We start from the raw sequence: 19,797 nt of genomic DNA on the forward strand, positions 1-19,797 counted from the left end.
CAGGGAGGCTGCAATTTGCCACAGACTCTTCCCAGCCCTGACAAACAGTGTTGTGATTGGCATAAAATCAGGTAAATAAAAAGCTGAATCGCTGATTAATCAGAAATCAAAATTTTACATCTCTGAACAAAGGATCCACACAACTGTGTCTGCAACAGGTTAGACCCTTACTCTCGCTTGCGGAGCTCACAGACAGCCAGACATATCTCACTACAGCACATTGCTGATGACAGTCTGGGGGCCAATAACAGAATGGTACAAAAACTACATTATATTATTAATTTGTTCATCTTCAGCACATGCTCAGCATATTTCTCCAATCTCCGGGGTCACTCGGGTTGCTTGGATGTTCAAACGGCTTCATCATTGGGTTTCTTTGTCTTAGGCCTCAAAAGCCAGCTTGTGCTTGAGGTGTTACTGTTGTAACACAGGAAGTATCACTAGGTAAAAGTAGTCGTGACCTGCACACCTGACCCGTGCCTGTATAAACAGCTAGTCAGCTCCAGTCTCATGGCCTGGCTGTCAGAGGCAGGGCCCTGGCTCGGTTGTTAGGCATCAGAGTGTTCACTTGATCCTGGGCACCTGGAAGCCCGAGAGGGGAGAGATCAAAGAGTGCCAGCCCCTTAGCCCCAGGACTCCATAGGCTCTATGATCCAGTGCATCGGAGCTATAGGGATTTTGTCATGCAGACATATCGAAACAAGGAGTCAGTCAAATCCTCCAAGAAATGGTTCTAGTACTTGGATGTTGGGCTGTGAAGTAAGTAAGCCTCTCTCTCCAACTAAGCGCCCTCCAAACTCAGTCTTAGTTTTGAGGGTACCTTTATCACCAAACGTGAGCTTTGGATAGCAGGATTAGGCAATCCTATACATGGCTGGTGAAAGACACTACATCAAAGTCATTCTAAAATGAAATGGCTATTCAAAAAGATAGTTCAAGGGAAGGAGTTTGTACTTTTTGCCGCGCTATCTGCGTCGAGCACCACCTGGAAAGCGTCGGGGGCCAGGGTGAGGCCTGCGTTGACCAGCATAGGCCGTCTCTTTCTCACCTCCTCCTGTGGCTGCCCATTCTTAGCCTTTAACAAATAGAGAGAGAGAGAGAGAGCGCGCGACAGAGAGCGATGGAGCGAGAGCGACAGAGAAAGACAGACAGACAGAGAGACTTTGACACCCATGCTGTTTTCACCTACTATGATCTCTCCTCTCAGCAGGCCAACTCTGATGTCTACTCAAAGCATGTTACCAATTGACTGATCATCTCACAGTTTGACATATCATCACAGTTTGACTTTTCATCACACACTTGGGCAACAACAAACATGCCTATCAGGAACATCACTAGCTATATTTCACAGAAATTATAATGAATGTCTGCTTCACCCTACTGTCAGGTTTCATCTTACAGTAAGTTAAGTCAGGTCAAGTCTCCCCAGTCCTGCTTTGTATTGAGTGTAAGGGGTCAGCAGACCTGTTGGATGAGCATGGCAGCCTGGTCCTCTGTCCTGCTGGGGGTCTGATATAGGGTGCCGCGGAGCTGCAGGAGGTTGAGGGCTGAGGTGAGGCGCTCGTGGTGCACGCCCCTCTCGTCCAGCAGCAGGGCCCTCTGGAGGTGGAGCAGAGCAGGCTCCAGCCTCCCCTCTTCCTCCTCAATCACTGCCAGCTCACTGTGGACCTGACAGCGCATCTCCAGCTGCACACTGAAAGAACAAAGTTAACACTTTAGATTGGACACACATGCAGGCATGAAAGTGCACACACACATAATGGCCTCTTTGAGTGTGAGTCACCTGTGAGTGTCCTCCAGGACTTGGGCCACTTTGAGGAGCGCCCCCTTGACATTCCTCCTGAGGTTGTGTTGAAGGAGGGGCAGACAGGCGTTCCACTGTGAGGCACACACCGCCTGCATCACCTTGGCATCCTCCTCTCTTACTGCACTCTGCAGCACCTTGTCCAGTCTGCCTATCACCTTCAGCTGGGCCTAAGGGACCAGGCAACAACTACAGCAAGGACTGCCTAACGAATCTACAGATTCTACAAAGTATGGTGCAACACTGTTGCAACACAGGTAGAACTGCCAAACAGAACAAAAAATATATATTTAATAACGCTACCAATATAATAATTATATAATAACATCATGATACTACAACACACATTTCCAATGACATCCACAGCTTGGCTTGAATTCAAAAGAACAAATGCATTAGAAATAACACTGCATTGGAAAGAACATTGCCAGGCTTTAAAGGTATAAGGCTCTTTTGAGCTCATTTAACACTGTATTGATGTACTGTAATATGTTCTGGGTGGCAAACTGGCATATTGATGCTGCTAATTCATGCACAGGAGAGGGCACCTCCACATTGGCTTTGGAATAGTCCTTCATCCCCCCCTCCTGCTTCTTCTGGAGGTCCAGGTCACACTGGACACACTCCATCATGATGCACTGGCCAACACTCTACAAATAGAGAATTTGAAACGTGAAATACAAAACGTGTAAGGAGAATGGCATTTCTACTGCTAAATTATAGTGAGACCAGCCATGTGCATTCACAGAGTCTCAGAGTAGAGAGTTGATCTAGGATCAGGTCCCCAATGTCCATAATCGTTTTCATTATGATCAAAATGAGATAATAATTATCCTTGATCAGCACTCCTTCTTTGAGATGCTCTGTGAAAACAGGCCCAGATGGCTCAAGTTGAATCACAGTATTGAAGTTACCCAATACCCATTTCCAACCACACATTACATTTTACATTTGAGTCATTTAGCAGATGCTCTTATCCAGAGCGACTTACAGGAGCTTAGGGTTAAGTGCCTTGCAGACAGATTTTTCACCTAGTCGGCTCTGGGATTAGAACCAGCGACCTTTCGGTTACTGGCACAACGCTCTTAACCACTAAGCTACCTGCTGCCCAATTACACATGTAATGTAGAATCACTGAACGTATTAGAAATACTACTGAGGGTAAAGGGAATATGTGGGCCTCTTGGGCCCCAGCTCTTCTAGCTAATCAAGTCTCTTGTCGAGACCTCGGCTGAAAAATTGGGTCAATTACGTGCATATGTTTGCATAATTGCATTACTCTATATGGCATATAGAGACATGATAATAGAGATATCTGTGACTGGCCGCCACTCACAGTGACTCCCGCTGTTTTCAGCTCTCTCAGACAGTCCGCTGCCATCTGGTGATGTTTCAACTGCAAGGCCAGAAAAGCTAGCTCCAGGAGGAAGGCAACTCTTTAGAAACAATTTATAAGATTAACATGGTTAATGAGACATTCATAAGACATTCACAACACTTTGATCATCTGTAAGAGTAAAAAACTATTTAGCCATGTAATATTCAGACTGATGCTACTGAGATGTAAAGCCACTGTATTGGTGTTGAAGATAGACTATCAATTCAAATGAATTCAACAACAGGTCAATAGAGTCAAACAAAATATGGCCAATTACTAGGCCAATTGTAGTGATGATAGTAAGTATTGCAACAGGAGAGGAGATGTAGACCTGTCAGCTGGAGGGATGGGTGAGGGGCTCTCTGCAAGACAAGGGCTGGAGCCTTGAGCTGTAGCAGGGGATTGGGCTGCAGCTGAATGCATAAGGAGCAGGAAAATCTCCTTCATCCTGGCAGCATCCTCTTTTCTGGCCTCACAAAGATCATTAACATTACTGTGGAACACAGAATGAACACACACAAAGCACATGCATGTTAGTGCACACACACACATACACACACTGAACCCAGGGCATGTTAACCTACTGTATATCATTCTCATAATGATGGTAGGGTCTGGGTGATGGTATGAGTCATGCTGCCCATGTCTATAGCTCAGCTTGTTAACCGTGAGATGGTCTGACATGTAGAGTACACGCCTGCGGAGAGGGTGCTGGTCTTCCTCTCAGTAGTACCAAAAGCTAACGGGTAATAAATATCAGCGGTCTAATAACCTTGTCCCCTCTGAGATGCTCCGGGTCTAGCTGAGAGACCGCATATCCCTAACCCAATGACCTAGGTCCAGTGAGTACAGAAGGTCCAAATCAACTTATGTAATGTGATCTTTAGGACCACTTATAAAGAACTGCCCACTCTCAACTCTTAAACCATGGAAAACAAATAACATACAGACCACAGTAAACAATAACCTTTTAGTTTTTAAAAGGCACAATGTGTATGGCTGTGTAGGCCTAAAACTCTTCAGCAAAAAGCAAATAATGATATCAAAGCTTTTTGCTTCTTGCAAACAACTTTTGAAAAAATAACAGTGCCTGCAGTATGATTCTTCAAATGCATTTTCAAAGCAAAATATTATCAATATACACATCACAACCTAATCCCAAAAGCACTTTCAAAATACGTAGCTGCAACTTTTTAACGGTTATTGTGGTTATTGCTTTTCAGTCTCATAACTGAAGATACAGAATACATCCATAATTTGAAAATAAACATACTCTGATGCGTAATCTCTGGGAATATCTTGCCTCAAAAAACATTGAGCCTACGAAGACGCTCAACGGGGCATGGAAAAGTTAAGTGACAAAGAACTTTTAAGTTGATTAAACAAAATAATATCATGTTAGATAAAGGGGGGGAAACACTTACTGTTTGAGCTTCTGCATTTTGTAGATGACTGATAAAACAGGACTTGCTTCAGTTTTCTTGGGGGTTTTATTGAAGTCAAACAGCTTATGTCGTACCTAGGAGCAACATAATTGTATTAGTAGATAAATAGAACTACCCAGTTTAACCCCACATGTAACCATGCTCTACCCAAAGACAGTCAAAACAAGTGAGACGCTGGTTGTGTCTTTCCAGGACCTGACACCACATCCGAAAAGGAGTTCATGACTTTAGTCAGCACATTAAAAAAGAGAAGGCTTTACCTGTAGGGAAAATATTTTTGGATACAGGTCAGGGATATGTGACTCTATGAAGTTTGAGGTGGCCATGGCAAAACTAGAAGCTTCTTTCCCTTTCCCAGCATCCACAAGGCATTCAACAAGGTGTCTGCATGTTGAGACAATGGATACAACAATCAATATACTCTGCACCTCAACACAAATCGTTGTACTGAAATATATTTTTTAAAAATCTGATTCATAAATGTTCTGAGTCATAATTGAGGGGCATTTGGCATTACTGATTGTTAGTGTATGATGAGACAGAGCATGACAGTTAGAGCTACCTACAGCATGAGCTGAGCCCTCCAACTGTAGTCTGGTTCCCCAACCTCCTCCAGGGCCTTGACCACCTGAGTGAGGGTGGGCACCAGGTGCTGGCGTGGCCCGGGCCGCAGGAGCGGCCGGACCATCTGGAAGTAGAGCACCGAAGCATTGAATACCAAAAAGTGGTATCTGCCCGAAAGTAAAGAGTATGAGGGAAAGAAGAAAAACTGTTTTACAGATCAATAATTTACACAGCAGAAAAACACTATCTGATCTTTTTAGTACAGTTATACAGTACATTTTAATTTAGGCCAAGTGTTGACTTTGGGATGGAAATTCCTATGAATTGCAAATGAATATACACAGTACAGTATATCAGTCTTTCAATGAGTCAGTGGAGAGTTTAGCCCTATTGTAAATCTCCATTTGGAGTACAGCCATTACTGGCTTACAGGCCATGAGGGTGGAATTTATCAAATAAAAAGGGTGCAGAGATTATTTGAGTTTTTCTAACATATTCAAACTAATTTATCCACCAGGGATGACTGCGTACATTAGTCTGGGCTGTGTTAGGCATTCCCTTTGGTCTTAATTGGGATCGTTCCGGCAGCCCTTTATTGACACATATAATTACATATTAGATTTGTAATTTAATAGGATCTCTGTGGGCCCTATATGATATTATGACTTCATAATGCACCTCTTACTGTCTGTAGACCTTTTTGCATAAATCTCATAACATATCTGTGTACAGTCACAGGGCATATAAACCAGCAGATAATTCTGTTTGATATTCTTATTGCTTTGCTATTTGCTTATGGCTAGCCTTTTCACACTTAAGGGAGAATATTATGTGAAACAAATATGAATCTTAAGAGCAACTTCATATTTGTTTCATATGTTTGTGGACCAAGAGATGAACTACATCGATAAAGGCCTACATTTTCACTAAGTCTCCCACTCCTGGATATTTCTGTGCCACAGCAACAGAGTAAACTTTCATCCCCCATACTCCCCACCTAAGCCTCTCGTCATCCTGTGAATATTTCCCCTCTATGATCTCTTTTAACATAGACTGACATGATGCCACTTTGTGCTAGACAATATGAAAGACGGAACACATATCAAATAAATAATTCAACTTTTCTGTCACAAAGAGTGTGGGCACGGCTCACTTTGGTCAACTATGGAGACAGGAAAATGACTCATGTTCCTATGAAACAGGTTCCTGTTAAATTGCATACCTTGGTTTGACCTTTGAAATCTCAATAGCTTTCAGAAAATAAATCACAGCCTTTTCAATCTCCTCCTAAGAGAGAAATCATGAGTATGAAAGAGGGGGGAAAAATCACAATAACAGACAGTCAGAGGAGGAATAACATTATAAACACTATAGATTTATGTTATATGAGTCATTCATCGTATTTCTATCAAAGCTTGAGATCTGGGACCTGTTGCATAAAATATTTTCAGTTAATTTCCCTCTTCTCTTTTCCCTTAAAGTTGCACAAAACATTTCAAGGTGAATTTCCCCCTTAAATTAAATGAAAAAGTTAAGAGTGCCCATGAGGTCCCTTACATGCTTCATTCAGTATGGATCTCAATGTAAACAGCATTTGTGGAGGGAGGAAAACATCAACCAGCTAAATAGATATCTAGCTAGCTACATAGCTAAACAATGGAATGTGCACAATCCATGGCTACAAAGCTAGCTGGCTAGCTAGCTACCTACTCTGTAAGTTAGCTTGGCTTGCTAGAAAGTAATTGAAACAAGTTGAGAAAAAAGTTAAAGAAACGCGTTATTATTATCTTCTGAATCAATTTGTTTCTCCTGTCTTGAATGTAGAAGTTCTATTTTGCAATCACCCAAAATAAATGTGATCTCTTTGAAGAGACATTCAGTCAGTGAATCAAGTCATCTCTATGGTAACCAGATACTCTTTCTACTTTACATGCCTTCAAACTACCATAAAACCCTTAAAAGATGCCTTTACTTAAGGAAATGTTTAAGGGCCTCTATGCAACACTATGCTTACACAATTCCCTTAGGTAAAGGAAAATGATTCCTTAAAGATAAACCCTTAAGGGAAACACTTAAGATGTTTTATGCAACTGGGCCCTTAATTTATGGGAGAAATTCGCCTTAAAATGTTTTGTGCAACTGACTTAAAGTTAAGGAAACTTTTGAGGGAAAAGATGAGAGGAAAAATAACTTCAGATGTTTTATGATAACGCATAATGTTCCCTTACCTAAGGGAATTGCTTAAGGGCGTTGCATAGAGCCCCTCAAATATTTCCTTAGTTGAGGGCATTCTTAAGGGGTTTTACGGTAGTTTGAAGGTATGTATGGCAGAAAGAGTATCTGGTTTCCATGGAGATGGCCTGATTTCACTGACTAAACTTCTCTCAAAGAGATCGCTTTCATTTTGTATAGATAGCAAAATAGAACTTCTACAATCAAGACAGGATAACCAAATTGATTCAGAAGATAATAAACCACATTTCTTGTAGTTACTTTTTTCTCAACTTGTTTATATTACTTTCTAGTACCTCAAGCTAGCCTACAGAGTAGCTATAGCTAACTAGCCAGCTACAGTAGCCATGGATTGTGCACTTTCCATTGTTTAGCTAAGTAGCTAGCTGGTTGATGTTTTCCTTTTGTAACCAGAGCAGATGAAAGCAACATTCACCTCCACAAATGCTGTTTACATTGATATCCATACTGAATGAAGCAGTTAAGGGACCTCATGGGCACCCTTAACATTTTCACTTATTTTAAGGGGGAAATTCACCTTTAAAAAATGTGTGCAACGGACTTAAAGTTAAGGAAACTTTAAGGGAAAAGATAAGGGGGAAGTTAACTTAAGGTGTTTTATGCAACCGGGCCCAGAGCTTCAAATGGAAGTATGCAGAGGTCAGACCAGAGGAACCAATGCTAAGCTGCTGGTTCTATGGGAAAATACAGACAGTGCTGCTAGAGTCACAAAGGTTGTCTCTGTTCATCCATTATAAAATGTCAAACCAATGGTTATCAGAGCAGATGCGCTGAGACGATCGAACATCGCTGAACAACCACAAACGAGTAGACTTTTAGTTGCGTTTGTCCTCACCACACTCCCAAAGCTCTGTGGAGACTTCAGCTGGCCCTGACAGAGGTACGCTCGGCACATGAATTGATTGGCTGGGGGTTTCCCTTCAAAGTACATCATTAGGCAGTCTCGGCTGATATCTGCACATCCCAGCTGAAACACAAAACAGACCCTGAAATATGCTGTCTTCGCACATTATTCTACTTTTAATCTGTAATTAAACAAGTTGACAGAAGTCTGAGAATGTAAGAGTTCGATGTGGATTTATTTCCTTCTTTGTATGCACGTGTTTTCCCATTAAACAAAGTTGACTTTGCAATGGAAGCCAGTATTTCACTGGCTAAAGCTATGTAGACCAGTCATACTCAACAGGCTGACCGCGGTCCGGATCCGGACCCAGAACAGAGTAAAATTAAATATACAGTGCATTCGGAAAGCATTCAGACCCCTTGACTTTTTCCACATTTTGTTACGTTACAGCCTTATTAAAAAATTTATTAAATTGTTTTCAATCTACACACAATACCCCATAATGAAAAAGCAAAAACAGGTTTTTAGAAATGTTTGCAAATGTATTAAAAATAAAAACTGAAATATCACATTTACAAATACTTATTAAAATGCAAATCAAATGAAAACATTTTAGAAATGCATTTTTCTGGATTTTTTTGTTGTTATTCTGTCTCTCACTGTTCAAATAAACCTACCATTAAAATTATAGACTGATCATTTCTTTGTCAGTGGGCAAACGTACAAAATCAGCAGGGGATCAAATCCTTTTTTCCCCTCACTGTAAGTATTCAGACCCTTTACTCAGTACTTTGTTGAAGCACCTTTGGCAGTGATTACAGCCTCGAGTCTTCTTGGGTATGAGCTTGGCACAACTGTATTTGGGGAGTTTCTCCCATTCTTCTCTGCAGATCCTCTCAAGCTCTGTCAGGTTGGATGGGGGGCGTCGCTGCACAGCCATTTTCAGGTCTCTCCAGAGATGTTCAATCGGGTTCAAGTCCGAGCTCTGGCTGGGCCAATCAAGCACATTCAGAGACTTGTCCCGAAGCCACTCCTGCGTTGTCTTGGCTGTGTGCTTAGGGTCGTTGTCCTGTTGGAAGGTGAACGCCCCAGTCTGAGGTCCTGAGTGCTCTGGAGCAGGTTTTCATCAAGGAGCTCTCTGTACTTTGCTCCGTTCATCTTTCCCTCGATCCTGACTTGTCTCCCAGTGCCTGCCGCTGAAAAACATCCCCACAGCATGATGCTGCTACCGCCATGCTTCACTGTAGGGATGGTGCCAGGTTTCCTCCAGACGTGACGCTTGGCATTCAGGCCAAAGAGTTCAATCTTGGTTTCATCAGACCAGAGAATCTTGTTTCTCATGGTCTGAGAGTCCTTTAGGTGCCCTTTGGCAAACTCCAAGTGGGCTGTCATGTGCCTTTTACTGAGGAGTGGCTTCCGTCTGGCCACTCTACCATCAAGGCCTGATTGGTGGAGCGCTGCAGAGATGGTTGTCCTTCTGGAAGGTTCTTCCATCTCCACAGAGGAACTCTGGAGCTCTGTCAGAGTGACCATCGGGTTCTTGGTCACCTCCCTGACCAAGGCCCTTCTCCCCCGATTGACCAGTTAGGAAGCCTGCTCTAGGAAGAGTCTTGGTGGTTCCAAACTTCTTCCATTTAAGAAGGATGGAGGCCACTGTGTTCTTGGGGACCTTCAATGCTGCAGATATGTTTTGGTGCCCTTCCCCAGATCTGTGCCGAGACACAATCCTGTCTCGGAGCTCTACGGAGAATTCCTTCGACCTCATGGCTTGGTTTTTGCTCTGACATGCACTGTCAACTGTGGGACCTTATATTAGACAGGTGTGTGCCTTTCCAAATCATGTTCAATCAATTGAATTTACCACAGGTGGACCCCAATCAAGTTGTAGAAACATCTTAAGGATGATCAATGGAAACAGGATGCATCCGAGCTCAATTTCGAATCTCATAGCAAAGGGTCTGAATACTTATGTAAATAAGGTATTTCTGTTTGTTCTTTTTAATACATATGGAAACATTTCTAAAAACCAGTTTTTGCTTTGTCATTATGGGGTATTGTGTGTAGATTAATGAGAAAAAAAGAATTTCATCAATTTTAGAATAAGTCTGTAAAGTAACAAAATGTGGAAAAAGGGATACTGAATACTTTCCAAAAGCACTGTATATAAATAAATAAAAAATGTTGGGGGAAAATCAGCCTGGTATCATTACATGGCAAAATGTGTAGAATTGCAGTAAATTAGCATTAAAACTGCACAATTTTCTCTCCGCCAATAAGAGGGGTGTGAACAGATTGGGGTTGCATGGGTTGTGAGGTGGGGGTATGCCGATAAATTATATATCCATACAGACCATTGTCACCTAGGAAATGCGTGTGACCAGACCTTCTCAAATATACTAAACAAAAATATAAAAATGCGACATGCAACAATTTCAAAGATTTTACTGAGTTACAGTTCATTTAAGGAAATCAGTCAATTGAAATACATTCATTAGGGCCAAATCTATCGATTTCACATGACTGGGCAGGGATGCAGCCTTGGAGACCATAGGCCCACCCAGTTGGGGAGCCAGGCCCAGCCAATCAGAATGAGTTTTTCCCCACAAAAGGGATTTATTACAGACAGAAACTCTTCACTAACAGGGATATAAAGAAATGTGTGCACAACATTTGTGATAAAGAAGCTTTTTGTGTGTATGGAACATTTCTGGGATTTTTTATTCCAGCTCATGAAAAATGGGACCAACACTTACATGTTGCGTATATATTTTTGTTCAGTGTAGTACTTGAGTACCCCTGATGTACACTGTGCAGCCTGAACACTATGCCTTAGGGATATCTTGGAGAATCAAACTTAATTTACATAAATATTCAGTTTGGTAAATGTATTCAACAATCCTTATGGCACGTGTTTCTCTCGGCAAAAGCATACAATCATGATGAGTCTTTGTTGGTTCACTTAAGTCTTCTGAAAGGGTTCATATGAATAATGCTTAATCTTGTGAAGCATGTAGGCTACATGCCTAAGATTTGCCCCAAGTGAGCTCATATTGCTGTTGGCAAGAATTATGTAATATTCAACCATTCCTTATGGCCCATGGATCTCTGAGCAAAAGAAGACAAACGTGATTCTTATTCACTCTGACATCTTCTGTGCTATCCACCCTGACCCATATATAAACAAAAATACATCTCTGCTCATCTTAACAACAACATATTTGTCATTAGCCCGAGTCTCTAATTGCTGTAAACAAGGATGGCTCATTAGGAATTAAATAGTATTTTGATGGATTGATAACTTTTTATTTACTAAACAACATAGGCTATTCCCTTCTGCATCATATACAGTGGGGAAAAAAGTATTTAGTCAGCCACCAATTGTGCAAGTTCTCCCACTTAAAAAGATGAGAGAGGCCTGTAATTTTCATCATAGGTACACATCACATCACATTGTAAGATTTTTAATTAATTTATTTGCAAATTATGGTGGAAAATAAGTATTTGGTCAATAACAAAAGTTTCTCAATACTTTGTTATATACCCTTTGTTGGCAATGACACAGGTCAAACGTTTTCTGTAAGTCTTCACAAGGTTTTCACACACTGTTGCTGGTATTTTGGCCCACTCCTCCATGCAGATCTCCTCTAGAGCAGTGATGTTTTGGGGCTGTCGCTGGGCAACACAGACTTTCAACTCCCTCCAAAGATTTTCTATGGGGTTGAGATCTGGAGACTGGCTAGGCCACTCCAGGACCTTGAAATGCTTCTTACGAAGCCACTCCTTCGTTGCCCGGGCGGTGTGTTTGGGATCATTGTTATGCTGAAAGACCCAGCCACGTTTCATCTTCAATGCCCTTGCTGATGGAAGGAGGTTTTCACTCAAAATCTCACGATACATGGCCCCATTCATTCTTTCCTTTACACGGATCAGTCGTCCTGGTCCCTTTGCAGAAAAACAGCCAGAAATCTTGCTTGTTTGTAGGTGACCAAATACTTATTTTCCACCATAATTTGCAAATAAATTCATTAAAAATCCTACAATGTGATTTTCTGGATTTTTTTTCTCAATTTGTCTGTCATAGTTGACGTGTACCTATGATGAAAATTACAGGCCTTTCTCATCTTTTTAAGTGGGAGAACTTGCACAATTGGTGGCTGACTAAATACCTTTTTCACCCACTGTATATATATACAGTGGGGAGAACAAGTATTTGATACACTGCCGATTTTGCAGGTTTTCCTACTTAAAAAGCATGTAGAGGTCTGTAATTTCTATCATAGGTACACTTCAACTGTGAGAGACGGAATCTAAAAAAATAAAGAAATCCAGAAATCCAGAAAATCACATTGTATGATTTTTATGTAATTAATTTGCATTTTATTGCATGACATAAGTATTTGATACATCAGAAAAGCAGAACTTAATATTTGGTACAGAAATCCTTTGTTTGCAATTACAGAGATCATACGTTTCCTGTAGGTCTTGACCAGGTTTGCACACACTGCAGCAGGGATTTTGGCCCTTCTCCAGATCCTTCAGGTTTTGGGGCTGTCGCTGGGCAATATGGACTTTCAGCTCCCTCCAAAGATTTTCTATTGGGTTACTATTCTATTGGCGATACATGGCCCCATCCATCCTCCCCTCAATACAGTGCAGTCGTCCTGTCCCCTTTGCAGAAAAGCATCCCCAAAGAATGATGTTTCCACCTCCATGCTTCACGGTTGAGATGGTGTTCTTGGGGTTGTACTCATCCTTCTTCTTCCTCCAAACACGGCGAGTGGAGTTTAGACCAAAGAGCTCTATTTTTGTCTCATCAGACCACATGACCTTCTCCCATTCCTCCTCTGGATCATCCAGATGGTCATTGGCAAATTTCAGACGGGCCTGGACATGCGCCGGCTTGAGAAGGGGGACTTACGTGCGCTGCAGGATTTTAATCCATGACGGCGTAGTGTGTTACTAATGGTTTTCTTTGAGACTGTGGTCCCAGCTCTCTTCAGGTCATTGACCAGGTCCTGCTGTGTAGTTCTGGGCTGATTCCCTCACCTTCCTCATGATCATTGATGCCCCACGAGGTGAGATCTTGCATGGAGCCCCAGACCGAGGGTGATTGACCGTCATCTTGAACTTCTTCCATTTTCTAATAATTGCGCCAACAGTTGTTGCCTTCTCACCAAGCTGCTCGCCTATTGTCCTGTAGCCCATCCCAGCTTTGTGCAGGTCTACAATTTTATCCCTGATGTCCTTACACAGCTCTCTGGTCTTGGCCATTGTGGAGAGGTTGGAGTCTATTTGATTGAGTGTGTGGACAGGTGTCTTTTATACAGGTAACGAGTTCAAACAGGTGCAGTTAATACAGGTAATGAGTGGAGAACAGGAGGGCTTCTTAAAGAAAAACTAACAGGTCTGTGAGAGCCGGAATTCTTACTGGTTGGTAGGTGTTCAAATACTTATGTCATGCAATAAAATGCAAATTAATTATTTAAAAATCATACAATGTGATTTTCTGGATTTTTGTTTTAGATTCCGTCTCTCACAGTTGAAGTGCACCTATGATAAAAATTACAGACCCGCTCAAATAAACCTACCATGAAAATTATAGACTGATCATGTCTTTGTAAGCAGGAAAACCTGCAAAATCGGCAGTGTATCAAATACCTGTTCTCCCCACTGTATATATATATATATATATATATATACAGTGAGGGAAAAAAGTATTTGATACCCTGCTGAATTTGTACATTTGCCCACTGACAAAGACATGATCAGTCTATAATTTTCATGGTAGGTTTATTTGAACGGTGAGAGACAGAATATCAACAACAAAAATCCAGAAAAACGCATGTCAAAAATGTTATAAATTGATTTGCATTTTAATGAGGGAAATAAGTATTTGACCCCCTCTCAATCAGAAAGATTTCTGGCTCCTAATCTCAGCTTATTACCTATATAAAAGACACCTGTCTAAAGAAGCAATCAATCAATCATTCCAAACTCTCCACCATGGCCAAGACCAAAGAGCTCTCCAAGGATGTCAGGGACAAGATTGTAGACCTACACAAGGCTGGAATGGGCTACAAGACCATCGCCAAGCAGCTTGGTGAGAAGGTAACAACAGTTGGTGCGATTATTCGCAAATGGAAGAAACACAAAATAACTGTCAATCTCCCTCGGCCTGGGGCTCCATGCAAGATCTCACCTCGTGGAGTTGCAATGATCATGAGAACGGTGAGGAATCAGCCCAGAACTGCACGGGAGGATCTTGTCAATGATCTCAAGGCAGCTGGGACCATAGTCACCAAGAAAACAATTGGTAACACACTACGCCGTGAAGGACTGAAATCCTGCAGCGCCCGTAAGGTCCCCCTGCTCAAGAAAGCACATATACAGGCCCGTCTGAAGTTTGCCAATGAGCATCTGAATGATTCAGAGGAGAACTGGGTGAAAGTGTTGTGGTCAGATGAGACCAAAATCGAGCTCTTTGGCATCAACTCAACTCGCCGTGTTTGGAGGAGGAGGAATGCTGCCTATGACCCCAAGAACACCATCCCCACAGTCAAACATGGAGGTGGAAACATTATGCTTTGGGGGTGTTTTTCTGCTAAGGGGACAGGACAACTTCACCGCATCAAAGGGACGATGGACGGGGCCATGTACCGTCAAATCTTGGGTGAGAACCTCCTTCCCTCAGCCAGGGCATTGAAAATGGGTCGTGGATGGGTATTCCAGCATGACAATGACCCAAAACACACGGCCAAGGCAACAAAGGAGTGGCTCAAGAAGAAGCACATTAAAGTCCTGGAGTGGCCTATCCAGTCTCCAGACCTTAATCCCATAGAAAATCTGTGGAGGGAGCTGAAGGTCCGAGTTGCCAAACGTCAGCCTCGAAACCTTAATGACTTGGAGAAGATCTGCAAAGAGGAGTTGAAAAAAATCCCTCCTGAGATGTGTGCAAACCTGGTGGCCAACTACAAGAAACGTCTGACCTCTGTGATTGTTGTTATTCTGTCTCTCACTGTTCAAATAAACCTACCATTAAAATTATAGACTGATCATGTCTTTGTCAGTGGGCAAACGTACAAAATCAGCAGGGGATCAAATACTTTTTTCCCTCACTGTATATATATATATATATATATATATATATATATATATATATATATACATACGTTATATTATATTTTATTTCTTTGCCTGCTTTGCATGTTACTTTGGCATTAATATGTGTCACATATCAGTTTGCAAACAATGGAGAAATAAAATCATTGAGTTAATAAAGCTGCATACAAACATGGTCTCTTTTTTTCTTTCTTGAGTAAGGCAGCTCCTAAATGCAGGTGTTTCAGCCTAGCTCAGTGCTTTCTGTGGTGGTGAGGCAGACAGCGGAAAATACAGATCGTAGGGGTTGGTAATGTTCTCTAGTTGCACCGTGATTGTCTCAGTGTTCTGTCACTCATGGGGACACTACATCACTGCAAAATCTACAGGGAGAGCTCAAAAAATCTAGCCCCTTGGGTGCTGCCATAGATTTACCTTAGAAGTGCCCATCCAAGAAGGCTCAAGGTTATTGGCCACAGATAAAATGACGTCAAATCACGTTAAATCTACCGTAGCTTTGATTGGACTGATCATGTCAACATCATACTTTCAAAATCTTAGCTAGCAAGCTAGACAAGCAGTCATCATCATGAATCAAGTCGACAATCTACTGGCAAATCCTTTTCAATCCTTGTCATATGAAGAGAAATTATAGATAAAACGTATCGGTGCTCATCGGCCATTGGACATAAACATTACACAACAAGTTGGAAATCGCAAATTCAACAATGAGTGGTTTGGAAGGAATCAGTGCGAAACTGCAAGCCTTGCAAAGCAATCACCAGCCTGCTATTCAGTGGAGAGGGTGTGTGGTCCAAGTCTGGTGTTTAAGGGTCTCTTTTCCAAGCTTAAAAGGATAAACATTCACAAGCAACACCATGGGCATGAAAAGGTTGAATAAATTGGCAATGCTGTCAATCGAGCATGACTTGTGCAGCGTTCAAAACAACTGGAAACTCGGAACTGGGAAATCTCAGACTTCAGTGAGTTCAAGACAACTGGGAAAATAGGTTTTGAACAGTCATCCAACTCGGAATTCCAAGATGGGAACTCTGGCCTCTTTCTAGAGCCCCGACCTGAAGATCACTGACGTCACGATTCAACCTTGTTTTCTTTAGAGTTCCCAGTTGTTTGAAAGTGCCATAAATACAGAGAATGCCAGACATTGATGACAAAGTTTGACGACAAAATTTGCCCACAAGGACCGCCGCGCCACCTTCCTGTTTAAGTAAGCACAACAAGGTGAGTCCAAACATGTATTGAATGCTGCTGCATAAATGATGTAATATGCCAGGGAGATATGTATACTGTAGCTAAGAAAGCAATGCTAAGTGTATGTTGTGTAGTAAGCTGTTAGTAGCCCATGTGCCACACCCTAATAATTTGGTCACTTTCCCCCTCTTAACTTAGCCTACTGTTCTGACTTGGTGGTGTACAGTGGCTTGCGAAAGTATTCACTCCCCTTGGCATTTTTCCTATTTTGTTGCCTTAAAACCTGGAATTAAAATTGATTTTTGGGGGGTTGGTGAACCTCCATCCCAGTCTCAAATCTGTGGAAGACTGAAACAGGTTTCCCTCAAGAATTTCGCTGTATTTAGCGCCATCCATCATTCCTTCAATTCTGACCAGTTTCCCTGCCGATGAAAAACATCCCCACAGCATGATGTTCTCGGGGTGATGAGAGGTGTTGGGTTTGCGCCAGACATAGCGTTTTCCTTGATGGCCAAAAAGCTCTATTTTAGTCTCACCTGACCAGAGTACCTTCTTCCATATGTTTGGGGAGTCTCCCACATGCCTTTTGGTGAACACCAAACGTGTTTGCTTATTTTTTTCTTTAAGCAATGGCTTTTTTCTGGCCACTCTTCCGTAAAGCCCAGCTCTGTGGAGTGTACGGCTTAAAGTGGTCCTATGGACAAATACTCCAATCTCCGCTGTGGAGCTTTGCAGCTCCTTCAGGGTTATATTTGATCTCTTCGTTGCCTCTCTGATTAATGCCCTCCTTGCCTGGTCTGTGAGTTTTGGTGGGCTGCCCTCTCTTGGCAGGTTTGTTGTGGTGCCATATTCTTTCAATTTTTTAATAATGGATTTAATGGTGCTCCGTGGGATGTTCAACATTTCTGATATTTTTTTATAACCCAACCCTGATCTGTACTTCTCCACAACTTTGTCCCTGACCTGTTTGGACAGCTCCTTGGTCTTCATGGTGCCGCTTGCTTGGTGGTGCCCCTTGCTTAGTGGTGTCACAGACTCTGGGCCTTTCAGAACAGGTGTATATATACTGAGATCATGTGACAGATCATGTGACACTTAGATTGCACACAGGTGGACTTTATTTAACTAATTATGTGACTTCTGAAGGTAATTGGTTGCACCAGATCTTATTTAAGGGCTTCATAGCAAAGAGGGTGAATACATATGCACGCACCACTTTTCCGTTATTTTATTTTTTTGAAAATATTTTTTTTATTTAATAATAAAATAATAATATAATATGCCATTTAGCAGACACTTTTATCCAAAGCGACTTACAGTCACATTTTCACTTCACGAATTTGGACTATTTTGTGTATTTTCATGACATGAAATCCAAATAAAAATCCATTTAAATTACAGGTTGTAATGCAACAAAATAGGAAAAACGCCAAGGGGGATGAATACTTTTGCAAGGCACTGTACATGTGGCCTATAATCTGTTTTAGAGAAATGTCATCATCGAATACAGGGAGAATACTGTAAGAATGGCCCATGTTCTGAATTCTGTCGCTGTACAAATCAAAAGTGCTGAACAAATAGTTATATTAGCTCATTCATTAAAGTCTTCATCGAAATTACGTATTGCCTCTTACCTGCTCATCGTTCCCTTATGCTATAGATTGTACATCTCAATTGTCAGTAGAAACCACATTTGTTTAAGCAAGTCAGCCATATCAGCTTTGTTTTTAAACACCGCTGATAGCCAGGTATAAGGTGGTAAGGATTCACTCCATGGTGCTGAAAAGAAAGCTCTGAGGTTGGGACAGCTTAATGTAGCTCAGGTCCCGTGTAGCTCAGTTGGTAGAGCATGTCATTTGCAACGCCAGGGTTGTGGGTTCGATTCCCACGGGGGGCAGTATGAAAAAAATAATAATGTATGCACTCACTAACTGTAAGTCGCTCTGGATAAGAGCGTCTGCTAAAATGACTAAAAAATTAATAAATAATAAATAAATAAAATGTAGGCCCTAACAGTTTGTGGGCACCGTTTGTCAGCATTATAGTGCAATTAATTTAGTGTTGTGTAGTGGCTTTGCTGGCATGCATCTAAAAACAAAATGTAGAGTTTGACCCACCAAGATTTACATGCTAAAATCGCCACTGCATGATTGTAGCGAACAACACGTCACTAGCTGGCTTACAATTGTAACAATGTAACAGTTTAGCTAATTGAATTGTTTGCAACATTATAGCACAGCATAGGCCTACCTGTAGGGCTTGTTCTGCGCACAGAACGTACAACTCTGGGCAGAAGCATCGCGTATCTGACGCGGTCTCTTCAGGTGTCCCCTCTCTGATCATGTCATAGGCTGCATTCAGAGCATCAGTGTCTAAAGACAAAACCACATGATGTGAAACGTGTTCAACAACATTGTCAGTCAACTAGTTAGCTAGCTAAGACACTAGCTAGTAGTGTGTTACCTTTTTGTTGGCGTGCCTTGGTCAAATACTGGCGAATGTGAAGATCCATGATGCTCAGTCTTGACAGGTGGTTGCTGTGCTAAACTTAGCCGGGCCCGGCTAGCTTTAGTTTAGCAAATAACTAACTTGCTAGCTAACGTTATGTATTGCTAACATAATTAACCTGGTAAGTCAGTTATATGTCACTACTACTTTGCTAGATACTACTCGCTAAATACTTAGCTAAACTAGTAGCTATACTGACAAGGTTTTGCGTCTCCTGTAGCACCACTACTAAGCTTGTTGTTGTTAGGAAATTGGGAGTGTATCTTAGCAACAAGTAACGGCGGAAGGGACTCTCAGTGGGCCGGCCCATTTGGCTCCATTCAGTTAAAAGAGACGGTAATTTGGCTCCCAAATCGCTCTTCGTTCAGTAGCGCTTAAAAATGTAAGCTACCTAAAACCATGAAAAAATTGCAAATATCTAATGTAAAGCCTACAAAGTTTACTGCCATCATGTCAAATTGTGACATGTGAGTTCAAATAAAGTTTTACCTGACCAAATTCTTAGATGGGCTGCAAAAATAAAGAAGAAAAATTGAACGCACTGCAAAAGTGTGGACACCAGAAAAAGTATTTATCCTAGACTCGCTACATACAGTGCCTTCGGAAAGTATTCAGACCCCTTGACTTTTCCCACATTTTGTTACGTTACAGCCTTATTGTAAAATGGGTAAAAATAATAAATAATCTC

General features: G+C 41.7%; 1 protein-coding gene across 1 annotated transcript in view; it reads right to left on the bottom strand.

The window, feature by feature from the left end:
- The window catches only part of cfap46 (cilia and flagella associated protein 46), a gene marked incomplete at its 5' end in the record, with an annotated part of 109,029 nt that extends 89,916 nt beyond the window's left edge, over positions 1–19,113 (bottom strand). The window contains 13 exons of the mRNA XM_084165574.1: positions 955–1,075; positions 1,468–1,696; positions 1,787–1,977; positions 2,356–2,457; positions 3,144–3,243; positions 3,517–3,678; positions 4,610–4,704; positions 4,891–5,014; positions 5,197–5,361; positions 6,417–6,481; positions 8,283–8,414; positions 18,852–18,973; positions 19,065–19,113. Coding sequence (XP_084021700.1) covers positions 955–1,075; positions 1,468–1,696; positions 1,787–1,977; positions 2,356–2,457; positions 3,144–3,243; positions 3,517–3,678; positions 4,610–4,704; positions 4,891–5,014; positions 5,197–5,361; positions 6,417–6,481; positions 8,283–8,414; positions 18,852–18,973; positions 19,065–19,113 — 1,657 coding nt within the window. The remainder of the gene's footprint in view (positions 1–954; positions 1,076–1,467; positions 1,697–1,786; positions 1,978–2,355; positions 2,458–3,143; positions 3,244–3,516; positions 3,679–4,609; positions 4,705–4,890; positions 5,015–5,196; positions 5,362–6,416; positions 6,482–8,282; positions 8,415–18,851; positions 18,974–19,064) is intronic.
- Between the last annotated feature and the right edge of the window lie 684 nt (positions 19,114–19,797).

The sequence above is a fragment of the Coregonus lavaretus genome, assembly GCF_964263955.1.
Source record: "Coregonus lavaretus genome assembly, chromosome: 1".
NCBI classification, from domain to species: domain Eukaryota; kingdom Metazoa; phylum Chordata; class Actinopteri; order Salmoniformes; family Salmonidae; genus Coregonus; species Coregonus lavaretus.